Source organism: Onychostruthus taczanowskii, unplaced genomic scaffold (assembly GCF_017590055.1).
Source record: "Onychostruthus taczanowskii isolate IOZ18803 unplaced genomic scaffold, ASM1759005v1 scaffold69, whole genome shotgun sequence".
NCBI lineage: Eukaryota > Metazoa > Chordata > Aves > Passeriformes > Passeridae > Onychostruthus > Onychostruthus taczanowskii.
The window spans coordinates 3,426,642-3,441,531 of NW_024504676.1; the positions used below are offsets into that span (position 1 = coordinate 3,426,642).

Here is a 14,890-nt window from a genome sequence, read left to right on the forward strand (position 1 = left end):
GTTTGCAGATGTACTTTGCTGTGATAACATCTCTGACTGGGGATGACTCATTACAGATGCAGGAGTAAAGGTCTGCAGGGCCAAAATGTGACTGCATGATCCAGAATTTTAGGCTCCTCTAGCAGCTAGCATGACCCCAGTGTCAGCAAGAGGAATTTGGTTCTGCAGTAGAGCCCAAAGGGGAAAAAGTCCTTTTGCCTCTTCTCCTCACTGCCTCTATATTAGCAGGGAAGGATAGGTGGCAGTCCTTTGCTCTTCATAAGAGCTGGAGTGCTCTTCTTGAGGGGCAGGAGAAGAGATATCTTGGGCTGCTAAGTCTCTTCCCTGAAACAAGACAGTAAAACTGGGCCAAGTCATACCAAACAGTGCAACAAAGTTCATGCTTTCTTAGTATTTTGTTTATTGAGTTAAAGATGAGCTTTGGGATAGCCTATTTCAGCCTTGTAAGAAACCACTTCCTATTAGCTTCCATATTTTTTTCTATTCTGAAGTGTCTGTTTAAGCATTTTTTAAATAACAAGACCCTGTTATCAGACATTGGGTTGCATTGCAAACATCAGTGGTTCTGCCTTCTGCCAGTACCCAAGACATGGGATGTACAACCTAATTCCTTCGTCTGGAATACAAATCCTCATCAACTTTGATTAGTATTAACCTTGAAAGTGCTACCCCTGACTCATGCCAGTTAGCTGTAGGAGAGTCAGAGCTGCAACCCATGAATGAAACTGGAATGGATTTGAGACTAAACTTAGTAGCACAAATTGTGAAGAGTAAGGTAAGTAGGCTTTAGAAGTCATTTCAGTTAGGGTCTTCTGATGGTGTGCACAGCAGGAGAATGCTTTAAGGACTTGTTAGCTGATAATTCCTAGTGAGTGTGCACCACGCATGAACTGGCACACACTGTGAGTAGGGATTGAGCCTGTCTGTGTGCACTGGGTTTAACCACAGCCAGCTCTGGAACAGAAAACTCTGACAAACAAAGAGAAATAGGACTTAACTCTGGAAGTCCTAGACTTCTGAGTGTGAGCAGGGAACTGTTTCCACAAATGCCTAGAGTGATCAAGGACTTTGAGGGAATAACTGTTTGTTCTTGTCAAAATTGCTTGGGAATTAATCCTCTGCTTTGCTTTGGCATTCTTTATATTGACAGAGAAACATTAGGAACAAGCATATTGCTGCAATCTCCTTCTGTGGAAAAAACCCTTCAGTTAAATATTCAAGACAAATTAAAAATGGAAATAAAGTCCATTCACCATATCTTACTCTACCATATGTAGAGTAATCAGATTAGGATTTTCTTCAGTTTTGCTGGCCTAATAAACAGAGCATCTATCAGAAACACTGTTTCAATGACACAAAAATGAGTGACTACTTCCCTTTATCTCTGTTTAGTAGTTTACAGAAGAGAAAATTCTGCACCTAAATTAGCCCAAAATTTGAAAATCTAATCAATGCTTGAAGAGGGTCATGAAATGAGCAGTGCAATCCCTTCACATTATTCCTAATGCCATATTTGTGTTTAAGGGTGTGTTGGCCTTGCTTCATTGTAGGTTCTGGTTTTGTAACTTAATTTAATTTCTTTCTTATTATAGGCATGCAGCTTGCAAATCTAATAATAAATTTTCAGTAAATATTACTTTGGGAGACATCTGTTCCTTAAGGAAGCCTTAGAACCAGTTTTTGTATTATTTAGAAAATATACACAATGTAAATAGACCCTGGAAGATCTCGTGCAAGGCCAGGGATGTGGTGATATGTATTTGGCTTTCTTTATCCTTATTTATCCTTATGTCACTAGAGGCAAGCCTCCTGGATGCACAAAATTCACTGGATGCACAAATTCACAGGTGTTGTGGTTCATATCAGTTGAGGATTTTCTCCTCAAGGGAAGAGTAGCCTTCAATGGAAAGAGATGTTCAGTGAGACTGAGATTTTTCTTTTTTGCTTACTTCTGGCCATTGAGTCAGCTGCAGTGTTTGTACCTCAAAAGCTGTAAAATGTTACATAAACACGTTGTGTGGTGTATCCATTGTGAGCTTATTTAAATGGGCAGCATCCAGGGAAGGGGTACTTAGGCACCCAGTGCCTGCAGCCCCTGCAGTGGTAGAGGATGGATGAAGTCAGATAGGTCTGAATGATGCCCATGGACATACCAGTCCCTAGGAGGCAGAGGGGTGAAAGCCCCCAGTTTCACCTACGAACTCCCGTTCAACCCTGTATTTTGCCCCTCACAGACGAGAGGCACCTGGGGATATTTTTCCTTGCACTTACCCTTTATTCAGGCTTACACAGGCTCCTTTCTCCTGATAAGGCCCTTCCCAAGTATTCAAGTGGTAGAGAAACAACAAAAAATACAGATAAGAATGTGTCTATCCCCACTCATAAAAGCACTCCTTCCTGACCTCTGGGACTGTCGGATGCCCAGTATCCCTGAAGCAGGCAGCTTGACTACAGGGGATTGCTGCAAAGCTGTATCAAAGCTGCATGAGGCTCTCAGAGGGCAATGCAAAGCTGGTCTTGTTCCCTGTCATCCACAAAGAGAAGACACGAGTACAACTCTTACCTTGATATTTCAAGATTACAAGGACCCCCATGACTTCTATCTTCTGCAATTTTCTGTCTAAAACTTACTGCTCTCTGTATTATAAGAATGAATATTGTGAGAGATAGCTAATCGAAAATTTTGAGGTCCAATAATAGCTATTTAAGAACTATTTTAGCTTTTTATGTGGTCCTGAGAAACTTGCCAGGCTTGAGTATGGATGTTGGACAAGATGACCTTCCTTCAAACTCAGCCATTACTGTGTTTCTGTGGACTCCATGCTAGTCTCTACCTCCTCTGATAAACTCTTTGAATTTACTTACCCACTGTTTCATTCTTTATTATTCAGATACTCTGATATCTGGCTACAGTCGAAAATTTCTGAGCTTTGGTTGGTTTGGGATTTGATAAAATGTTGTATTTAGTTTATGTTAGACTAGTGGCTTTATGCAACTTAATGTTACCAAAGATGGCAGGTGATTAAGGCCCCAAGTTTGATTTGCCACCCCTTTTGTGTTGTCTTTGTATTGTGCAGCACTGTAATGTCAGTGGGACATTACATGTGTGTGGACTCAAGCAGTTCAGTGTGTGGTTTTCTGAGTTATGACCAGAAAGTTTAAAGTTCACATAAATGATACCTTATTGATATTTTCCTACACCCAAAGGGTGGGAAAATAGGATGGAAAAGATTATAATTTTCTGCTGATTCAAAAAATTTTATTTGACAAAAGTGTTATTCCTTTCAACTGCAAAGTCAGAAGAGAGAGAACTCTGTAAGAGGGACAGAGTGAGACTGACCATGCAGTCAGCTCAGATATGTTAATTTGGATTATATGAGTACGGCCAATGATGCCAGCATAAGAAAACCCTGCTTAATACTTAGCAATTGCCTGTGATTTATGGCAGAATTACCATGATGTAGCTCTTGGAATAATCTTAATCAAACAGGACTGGGGTGACATGTTGTCATACAAGAACAAAGATGACAGTGGGATAAGTATAGAGGGGTATCATTTTATTCCCCACCTTCAAGGGCGAACATTTTTAATGGAGTATCTTGTAAACAATGTGAGATTTGAAGGAAGTAGCAGTTTCCTAGTCTTAGGAAAAAAGAAAGAAAGTCTTTAATTTTTTCACTCATTCAAATAGAGCTTGAATTGTTTTTTATAAGGGATCTTGGAACGTCATTGTCCCATCTCTGTGTCCTGTGGATGGCTCGGTGTGGGCTCTCAGATTTAGATGGGATCTCTTCCTGCAGCTCTCTAAAAGTAAGTATAGATGTGTCCTGCCAAATGACAATCTCAGATCTATCTTCAGTTGATATTCTTTATTTTTAGTCTTCATTCTCCTCACCTCTTGCTTTTGTGGCTGGCTTTGGTTTGATGCCTTGAATTGCATGAGTTGGTTTAAAAGATGCTACAATATACATTTTTCAAGTGAGGTGTAACATTCAGGTCTGATCCTGCATTCGCCTAAAGCAGTATATGGCTGGCTAAATTAGCTCTTATTTAAGGCCGTAGCAGCCACACTTTATAAAATGTTCACTACCTTGCTAGTTTCATCCTGTGACATTTAGTATTTCAAGTATCAGAAAAGATTTTGCAAAGCTTCAGTGTTACTTGTGCAAGCCCATGGTTTACATGTTTATTCTGTTTACTTCTGCTGAGGAACTCTACATTGCTTATAACAATATCTCTGACCTGAGCCAGCTGACCTGGCTGGATCACCTGGAGGTTTTGGACCTGGAAGGGAACAATATTGAGGACATCAACCAGGTGCAGTACCTGCAACTTTGTTGCAAACTAAGCCATCTGACAGTGGAGGGCAACCTTATTTGCCTGAAGCCAAATGCAGAATCTGCAGAGGTGAGGATTATTGTGTTATTTTTTTGTCAGTACTTTCTAGCTGTGAGTTGTAAATAAGAAATGTTTCTGCATCTTCCTATTGCATCATTCTCAACAATGTTTATTCTGACATTCCCACCTTTAATTTCTGTTGATTTTGTGGTCTCATCAGTGTGGCCTCCAAGATAACCACAAGTGAAATACAAGATTGCTAGTAAAGACTCAGGCCTGTTTCCCAGCAATATGAGGAAAAACTTTTTCTCTTGGGGTATAAGCACTGGAACAGGTGTCCCAGAGAGGCTGTGGAGTCTCCTCCTCTGGAGATACTCAAAACCCATCTGGATGTGATCCTATGCAGCCTGCTCCGGGTGAACCTGCTTTAGCAGAGGGACTGGACTGGGTGATCTTAGGAAGTCATTTCCCACCCCAACCATTCAGTGATTCTGTGGTGAGACACCAGTTTTTGAGGGGTTTGCATTTCTTTTAGAGGCTCTCCAGTCCAAAAGCAAGTTCTCCAATGCCACCATGCTCAGATGTTAAGCCCTCAGAAAAATAGTGCTTGAGGTAACTAGGACAAGCTATAATGTTGGAACTGCTTGTTACCCTTTCCCCTGAAAGCTTAAAATCAAATGACCAAAAAGACCTTCAGAAAAAGCTGAAGATGCAAAATACAGTGATTCACCTCTTACATACTAAAATGATGGAACAGTTTTTGCTGAGATATTTTGTTGAAGGCATGAAAGAGCCTCTGTGTCACAAAGATGAGAACTCAGTAGTACGTGATCTGATTTGGGTTTCAGCACACTCAACAAGCAAAGCAAGGGAGATCTAATTCTACATGAACAGCCTCAGAGCTGTATTACTCTCTTTGACTTTCTCCTGCTTCATAAAAAGCATTCTTGGGATATTAAAACACCAACATATTGTCATCCAGGTCTTTTGGAAGGTCTGTGGACACACACAGAGTTATGTAAAACACAGGTCTCAGTAAGGATGGTGCAGTTCCCAATGGCACCAGAAACAGCTGATAATGTAGGTCCAAAATCAGAGCTGATGCTGTCCCACTGTGACATATTCCATAGCTTTTCTGTGTATTTTAAAGAAGTTATGCTGATGCTATTAATTTGCCTAAAAGGTTGGGTTTGATATTTTTCCTGGGCTTAGACTTGAAAACAGGTGCTAACACTAAAACTCAATCATGCAATAGACATATATTTTAAATCTTGGCACTTCTTAAATATATGAGTTAATAGCATTTTTCAGATGTAATTGTTGGCTTGAGCTTGTTGTTCAGTAAAAGGGGCCATGGAAGGTAGCTCTTTAGCTTTCATAGTTTTCCTCTCTGGCATTCAAAAGAAAATATTATATACTTTCCTTTCTAGTTTAAACTGGTGGAATTATCCTTAAGGGACCACACTGTAACTGCTTGTAACCAAAATGATTTCTCCATTTTGGAACATTTCTCCCTTATGGAATATGCAATCATGAGAGGAAAAACATATTCCTGCAGTAAGGAAGCACTGCCTGCTTGTGATGGACAAGACATGCCTGCTTATTCTTTCTACTCCCATGGAGATAAATGCAGCTCCTGACACTTCATATCATAGCTTCCTACCATTGAAATGGTGCAGTGTATCCTAACAGCACAGAGGGTCTGATTCTACTCTCTTGTCATTCCTTCAATCCCATGGAAGTGGGATTTTTGGAGGATTTGGCATCTTCAGTCATTAAGTGTACTTGTAACGGAGAAATGTCAGATTTCCCTTGGTTTGTTCAGGTGAAAAGAGTCCTTGGGATGCTCTGCATGTTGTCCCGTAATGCAAGTACAAAGAGCAGTGGTATGTGGTGGTGTGCCCTCCTGCTCTTCCCCCTGCAGAATGGCTGTCTCTACTCCTGTGCAAGCAGGTGCTAGGATCTGATCAGTGAGAGATGCTTCTGCCCGAATTACAGTGCAAACCTTATGCCAAAGTCAGCGATACAGATTTTATTTAACAGTAAATGGGAGATAGAGAAATAAAAATAAATAGAAAACAGAAGAGAGAGAAGAATATTGCACCACCCATGGATGCAGTGGCGTCCCTGCTGATCATTCTTCAGCCTGGATTTCTTGGTGGTAGGGTCCCAATGTCATTCAAAACTTTTGATTCTTTACAAATTTTGGCATACAAAGGAATTAAGCATTAATTGGCTATTCAGTTATCTTATGCTGTTAATTAAATGATTGTCTCTTTTGTCTAATGCTAACTGGTCCACATGCTTCGTCTTTCTTTTCTTTTGAGTCAATGATCAATATGTTCCCCTGTCAAAATTACCTTTTAGCCAGTGGGAACTGATTTCAGCAGAGTTGCTGATTTGTCTTTCCTTATAGCCTGTAAATTCTGCATTCTGCATTTTTTTTTTGTTTCCATTATCAGTGATACATTCTTCCCCACTTTGTTAACCTCCCCCTAAGTGTGAGATAACACCCAGACAATAGTACCACCTTTACCTTATCTACAGTCCCAGTTTCAGGTATCCACAGGGGAATATCTGGGGGGGGGCTTCAAGTGGTAATTGGTGCTTGCAGATGCAAATTTGTCCCGGGAATCGGCAAAATGGTGTATTTCACACTGAGCTGTAGCAGAGGCAGACTGTGAGTTCGCTGCAGTCTCCCACCCGGTGTTGGGTGGCACACATCTTCTGTGTTGGGAAGATGCTCTGCTCTCAGGTGGTCACAAAGTGAGGCCTGCCCTTCGCTGCTGAGAGCTTCTCCATGGACTTTGTTGCTTTCTTGATTTCAATGGATATTTGCATTTTTTTAGTTTGTAGAAAAGCCATTTAGAAAAGAGTATATGTGGGCTTACTTTGGTGTGCCCTTGATGGCCAACTCTAATTCCTCAAGCTCCTTCTTGTCGTCTGGCCCTTGCTAAAGGTCTGTAAAAGCTCTCCTATTTATTTACTTTTAATCTACAGAATGGTCCAGCTAAATTTACTGCTCTTTCTTCAGATGGCCTGTTTGCTCCCTGTAATTTGATTTTCAGATGAGCTCATCTTCCCCTGTTATCTAAACCAAGAGCAACAACTTGATGATACATTCTGCAGCCTCTGTAGCTGTAATGTAACATGAGTGTAACATGATTCTTCACTCCAACAGGACATGGCTGGGAATTGGCTGTAGCTGAGAATGGGTGACTCAATTTCTAAATTAAGATTAAAGACTTTGTTTCAGAAAATTAGTGTCTGCCTCTTAACAACAGCTAACACATTTTATTTGGTGAGCTCCCTCTGCCAACGTCAGTGCTGCATCATGCAGAGAGAGGAAGCATCCAAGCAGCCAGGCCCCACAGAAGGATTTCTGTTTATGACCACTCTGCATTGAATGAGGACTTGGCTTTGAGGAGGTTTCTAATATTTCATGCAATGTCCTGAAAAGCATAAGATTTGCCTGGGTGAAGCAATTGATTGATGGGTAGCTGTCCATTTGTATTCTGCCACTATCAGTGCACTCTTGCCTTATACTTTTTTTACTGTATGCCTAAAAACACAATCCATGGAAGTGCTCTTGCTTTCTCCATCAGCAGGTATAGCAACACTCACAACATGTTTTCAAGCCTTTCTATCACCTGAGTATTGAGGCAAACACCAGGGAATCACAAAAGCAGCGAGACAGATTGGCTGAATGCTGAGGGAGCCCAGGCTTTCTGTGGGCATCAGTGGCCTTCTGTGCATTTGCACATTACACATAATGTAACAAAGACAAATGGCAAAGTCATCAGTGGGTAAACAGCAGAGGAGCCTTTGGGTGAAGGCCGTGTCTTTGCAGTCCTCAGGGCATTTTCATGATCAATTCAAGTAGAAATTATGTGAGGAGCAAATTGTATGGCAGTCATAGAAATTGAACAGTATTGTGTTACTGGAAGTCCACAGACTGTTAAATAAACTATCCCCTTTCTCAATTTCTCCAGGACCCAGACTACAATTACAGAGCAGAAGTAAAAAAACTCATTCCCCACTTGAAGTATTTGGATGGAATACCAGCAAGCCAGACTACTCTCCTTCCTTCCAAGAAGATGCATGAAGATTCTCTAATCATCAAGGAATCCATCAAGGAAGGTGGTTTAGCCAAAGATATTTCATCATTAGGTATGACAGGCTTCCTGTTGGGGTTCATTTTTCAAGTTTTGATGTGTAAAAAAAGAAAGATGAAGAGCAAGGTGACCTCTTTTAGTGAAGGGACAAAGGTTGTTTTCTTAACCTGGGAAGTAAGAAAGCTGGAATTCAGCAGATAAGAGTGCAGATTTAAATGGAAGTTGTCCTAAGCTGGGCATCAAGATCAAAAATGCAGACAACTTCTAGAGGATCAAGCAAATATAGCAGTAGCTGGGACTCTGTACTTAGGGCTTGTTCTGCATGATGGGAAGAAGCAAAGCTTGGAACGGAATGTTTCAACAACAGCTGTTCACAGCTCTTTCCATGGTAACAGTCAATTCCCTGTAGCATGGATGTGGTAGGATTTCCTATTCCAGTTTCATGATAGGAAAGGCAGTCTGGTTACCACCTTTCAGTGGCAGCAACATCCCAGGAAGATTGCATGGTCTTGTAAGAAATCTGTTCCACTTTCTTTGTTATTAGATTAAGTTCATTACATTCATTAGTAGAGAATAAATGGTTTGAAAGTAAATCTGTTGTCCCCTTGCCTGCAGCCTTGGTAATAGTTCAGATGTCCATCTTTTTATGTGTCATGCTACATGCACTTTATCACATACTATTAAATATTGCAAAGTATTTCCTATAACTGCTCGTGTTGCTTCCCATTAGTGTGGGCAATGCAGTTTGCTTCCCAGCCCCCTCCCCAGGTTGTGGTTTGCCTGCCAACTGTATTCCATTAAAAATTTAGTTTGTTTTGGAATAAGTACATACATTTGTCATTTATTGAATCCCTATGGGTCCAAATCATTAGTTGTAATAGTAGTCATGGTAGAGAAAAAATCCATTAAAATCTGATCTCTCAATGATTGTGCTTTGGCAACATCACCTGAGGTTCAGAAAACTAGTTAACAAAGTTTGCTGACAGAAGCAGTAGGGGTAGAGCACAAAATGGTGAATTCATGTAATTTCCTGGTGTAACCAGGTGTGTCCTGGTGTAACCAGACTTATATTCTTGCTGGCAGCTCTAAACCAGTAAGTTCCTTAGGTCAGGTTCAGACATCCCAGTACTTTTTTCTTTCCAGTAGCAATGTTAATTTGGGTACTTTTCACATGGTGTGTTTCATGGGTTCATATTAACAGCTGTGCCCAAGATACATTAAAAGTCCCTAACACTCAACTCTTAAGGATATGGTCACCTTATCACAGAGCTGATGCCTCAGTTTGGAGGTGCTCAACACTTTAAAAAGCACATTATTCATTTGGGCACTGGAATGAAATTCTCTCTCCCATGGGTTGTTGGCTGCATATGCTGCTCTTAGAGCTGTGCTGTGCTCCCAGAACAGCCAGCAGCTGAGCAGGTAAGAGGACTGTCTGCCTTTGCAAGTTTTTATATAATCCTTCCTGTCCTGTAGCATTACAAAAACAGTTTTCACCTTTCTTTCTGTGGTAGAGAGCTATCTGTCTCTGAGGCAGTACTGGAAAAATCTATCACTGCCGTTCCCAGATTTCTGTAGCTCCTGGTACAGTTTCCCCTGTTTGACTGGTGGCTCTGGTAAGGTGTCATCACCATCTGCATTGTCCCAGGGCATTTAAGCAATGTATTTTAGAACTGGGGCCTGGGCTGTGCCTGCAGCAAGTCTGGAATGGTTCCCCTGTGAGCAGGTGGGCAGCAAATGAGAGGCAGCTTACAGTTATCCTGGGCATGCAGGCAGGGAAAGCAGCAGAGCTGTGGATTGTCCAGGCTCACCTGGCAGCCAGGGGTGGCTGGTGAGCACAGAGCCATTCCTGACCCATAACCCCAGCAGTCTGTCTTTGGTGCCCAGGAGCAGGAGAAGGGTGGGAAGGGATATCAATTTAATTAGAGATCCCCAGATTCTGCCATGACTGTGCAGCACTGGAAGACCTCTTTCCTTCGGCTGGACCCATTCCAGCATGTTTCTTGTAGCTGCAGTTACATATTTTTCTGTCCTCTACAGCTCCACGTGCGCAGCAGCAGTCACCATACTGGCAAGGTACAGTGATGGTGTGGTTTGAAGCCTTGCATAACTGTGCTTGCACTAATGAAATCTCTCTTCTAGATCCGTATCTTGGGGAAGTAGCAAAGCAGTCTGGATGCAGCCCAAAACCCCCAACAACTTCCAGACCTCGAAATGCACAGTGTTCTGCTAATGTAGGGATTTGTAGTGATGCCAGCCTCTTGGCCGGTGGCTGTCCTCTTCCAGATCCCACTGTTTTTCCTGATAAGCTGTTCACAAAAGATGACTCCAGTGATTTGACACATGGTAATGTATGTTTTTTTAATCCTGTTCTTTCCCACACCTCCACCTCCTTCTGAATGTTATTACTGATGAAAGCCAGGGTGCTTTGAATACCACCCACCCCTGCCACTGCTAATCAGGTTTAGCATATGTTGTCTTCCACGAGACTCACCTGCTATAGTGTAGGCTTTCCTTTCTTTCCCCTGCAGCAGAAGGTGCGAGTCACCTGGGCTGCCCACTCCTCAGCCCCCCACCAAGCACCACGTGCTGCTGTCCCTTTTCACAGCCCATACCAACAGTCCTGCTTGAGTAACATCAGGCCATGGCAAGGTTCAGCCATGGGAATGTGGTCCAAGGTAGTCCTCTAGAGAGGTGTGGTGATGCACATTCACTCCCCCCTGGATCATGGGCTCGGACTGTGTGTCCTGCAGTCTCACACTGCCACAGCATCGCTGCTGGCAATGAACACTTGGGTTTGGGTTTCCAGAGGTTGGTCCCTCAGCAAGAGGAGGCAGTTCCTTGACTTCACATCCTGATCTACAAGCTAGCCCAAAACACAGGTCTACCACTGCCCTTCTTGCCCTAGTCACTTTGAAGTACCACCCATCCTTCCCTGACTCCTGGAAACACCGTGACAGTGTAACTGCACCAGCCCACGGACTGCAGATTAGATAGGAAGATGGCATTTGTTTCCAGGCATTGTGGGCTGCTTTTCTCAGATGCCAGTCTCTCCTCAGTTCTCTGCCTATGGGTAGGACCCAGGATGATGGATTAGACAAAGCAATGCAGAGTCAACAGCTGAGTGCACATTTGGAAATGTACATGGAAACCAAGTAGAGCTTGTCAGGGAATGAGACCATAATTTTACACACAATTTCAGGCAGCTAATACTACTGATAGAGACAGTTTCACCCAATGTTCACTGCTTCTTCTGACCCTTTGTTGCCTTATCTCTTGTTGACCTGATTTTGATCAAGATCCAGCTGAAAAAATAATCCAGCAGAACAAACAGAAAAGAACCCAAAAAATCATATTTTAAAAAAATCTGAATTTGTTCCCTGATCTGACTGACCATGTGTCCACACAAATATTTGCACCAGCACAACCAAGGAGGCAGGGCAGGAGCAGAAGGAGACAGATTCTGATGGAAGCAGAGAAACTGCCTTTTAGCAGCAGTGTCAGGCCACGCCAGCTGACACTGTGAACTTACACCATGAAACACTATTACAACTTCCCATCTGTGGGAAATTATATTGGCTGACTTCAACAACAGCACCATTTGTTAAATGCTGGAGTAAAATGTTTTCTATTCTCCTGTTTTTCTTAGGACTCCGTCAAGTCATATGTGGGAACCCTGCCAAGGCCCTCCATGTGAGGAGGCAAAAGCTAGGTGTATGTATTTCTTGTATATTCCTGCATGGTCACCCCCATAACTCCTGGGACAAACTGAACTCCCACTGTGGCTTGTTGTTTTCTTGTATACTTCATATTCCTGCATGGTCACCCCATAACTCCTGGGACAAACTGAACTCCCACTGTGGCTTGTTGCAGCCCACTCTCTTCTGTAGCCCAAGAACCCCCAAGATGCAGTTGCCTTTGAGGAGGACAGAGGGTCCCCTGCCATCATGTTGCACGTCAGCTGATGGTCCCATCAGTGGACCATCAGCTGCAAGGGAGCACATGAAAGTCACATATCAGCTTCTGGGGGCAGACTTCCCATCCTCCTGCAATGACCAAAGTACAGGATTGCAAAATTTGATAGTATTTCTACAACAGCTATAAAGAAAAATACTTTTTTCAGCAGTGTTTGTTTGATGTTGGTGTAAACAGTCAGCTTGCTAATACTGCAAGGTCACTCCTATTGGCTAAACAAACACAAAGCCAAAGTTTGTTCCTCTTGGCAGTGGGGTGGTGCCCCTGCCCTGTGGGTCAGCCTGCTCATTTTGGCAGTAATTCAGTGAGAGGATACCCATGTGTGTAAAGGGGAGCAGCCAGGCTTGTCATGGTCAGCTTTTGTGGCCCTGAGGTTCAAGACATCACAGCTACACGTGAGTAGATTTAAACAGGCTGGGGTAAATCAGGAAGATGCTCAGGACACAGACTTAATGCTCACAACAGATGTTAAAGAACTGCACGGAAATATTTGTACTGCCCATGTCTTTCTGCTACCACAGCTTCAGCATAGGAAGCTTTTCTGAAACAAATTTGAACATTTTAATGAATTATTGTGTGCTAAGAACTGGGATGTGGAATTGAACTGTGGTCATATACTGAGTGATGCAGTTTCTGTGGTACTGGTCTTAATATGCTTATTGGTTTAGGTGCTATAGGCTTATATCCAGTGAAATATAAATCAACAATTTTGTCCCTGCTACCCTGGGTTTCTCAGGCTGTAATAGTACATGACTGGGCAGTGGGGCTTCTTAAAACTGAGGAGTTAGAAAATTATGAGGGATGATCTAAAAACTCAGAAACAACAGTGGGTTTTGATGTATTCTAAAATCCACATCTAGAAATGGAGCTGGGAAGAGTTCCCAGGGATATCTAGATAACTTCTGCCATTTCCACAGCCACCTGCTGTGAGCCCTTTGAAACCGTCTGGTCTGATGACAGAAAACCTTTGTGGTTCTGGAGGAGGAAGATACCTGCACCAGGAAAAGATGTCCTCTGACCTGGGAGTATGGACGGAGCAGCACAAGGGGTGAGACCGCCGGGGAAATGTTGCCATGCAAGAAACTGGGCATTAATTTTCTGCTGCAAAAATAAAATCACGCTTTGGCCACCTGGTGGTGGTTTCGAGGGATGGTCTCGGCCTCCTGCCTTCCTGTCCCTGCTTTGGGCAGCAGTCCTCCCGCCCGGAGCATCTGCGGGATGGCAAGGAGGAAGACTCTCTTCCTTCTCGCTGGGGCACAGGCAGCATGGGCTCACTTCCTTAGCAAGAGCAAAGAAATGACTTTTCATAACTGTGAGCTGTTCTTGGCCCTGACAGTGTCTAATAAGGGGATGAGCTTTTCTGCGAGCAGCACATTGGCCTAAGCAAACAAAAGGCTGAAAGACAAATACCACCTTGCTGAGATCCCATAGATCTCACAGATAGGTAATGGTTATTTTGGAAGTAAAAATGGTTTTATTTCTCTGAGCATACTTCACTGGGTAGTATTTTACATCTGCCCCACTTTACCTGATTAACTTTAAGATGCTTGAGATAATCAGACACAGGCATCTTAGATGGCTGATCCAATTAAAATGATTTTTCATATCTCCTGGAAGGTGTGAAGTAACAGTGGGTGACTAAATCCACTGCCAGGGTGTTTGCCTGAGTGTCTGCATTTGACCAGCTGCATAAACACACTCAAAAACTAATTAAAGGTGTGATACTTGATGTTGTCCAGGTGCCTGCAAACAGGTCAGCAAGAACAAGCCAGCCAAGCACTGAAGGTGAATAAAGGCGAAGACTGGAGCCTGGCTGACATCTTAGAAAATGAGTTGAGGGAGGCCTGTGATGAGGACCTCATTGAAAGGATTTCACTTGACCCTTCTTCCCACTCCTCCTCAGGTACTGGACCTAAGCCCCTGGGGAAGGGTTGGCATCAGTCCAAACATGCGCTGTTTGTAGGTAGGTGCATGGGAAATTCCAGTGTTTTATGGGATCTGGCATCTGTGCTCCAGAGCAGCAATTGGAAAATGCCATTGCAGAGCCAGACCTGAAGCAATCCATTCCAGTTTTTAAGCAGGTCATTGTGGCCAGCTGTGTTGACCATCAGTTGATATATTTCAGCATGAATATGTGGAATTAAGAGGAGCAAAGGTGATTTCACACTAGCTTAGCATCACATATAGTAGAAGGACAGGTCTCTGTCTTTCACCTTGTGTCATTAATTTATGACAGTGCCCGGTGAGTCTAAAATATTGTCATTCACTGAGCTGTATTTGAACCCAGTTGGCAATGATGTAAATAATGACTGAGCTAATGATTAACGTTTAATTGAGCAACTGGGAATTCTGGAAAGATATGCAACCAAAAGGATGCATTCAATAAAAGGTTTAAAAATGGAACATGCTCTTCTACCCAGGAATAAAGCCAAAGGCTTCTCTGAAATTGCATTTACGTGAATGAA

At 42.8% G+C, this 14,890-nt stretch overlaps 1 protein-coding gene across 1 annotated transcript in view; it reads left to right on the forward strand.

The window, feature by feature from the left end:
- The window catches only part of LRRC56 (leucine rich repeat containing 56), a 58,367-nt gene that overhangs the window by 40,297 nt on the left and 3,180 nt on the right, over nucleotides 1–14,890 (forward strand). The window contains exons 6-12 of the mRNA XM_041421131.1: nucleotides 3,714–3,810; nucleotides 4,210–4,407; nucleotides 8,331–8,508; nucleotides 10,593–10,796; nucleotides 12,100–12,164; nucleotides 13,343–13,473; nucleotides 14,165–14,328. Of these exons, the coding sequence (XP_041277065.1) occupies nucleotides 3,714–3,810; nucleotides 4,210–4,407; nucleotides 8,331–8,508; nucleotides 10,593–10,796; nucleotides 12,100–12,164; nucleotides 13,343–13,473; nucleotides 14,165–14,328 (1,037 nt within the window). The remainder of the gene's footprint in view (nucleotides 1–3,713; nucleotides 3,811–4,209; nucleotides 4,408–8,330; nucleotides 8,509–10,592; nucleotides 10,797–12,099; nucleotides 12,165–13,342; nucleotides 13,474–14,164; nucleotides 14,329–14,890) is intronic.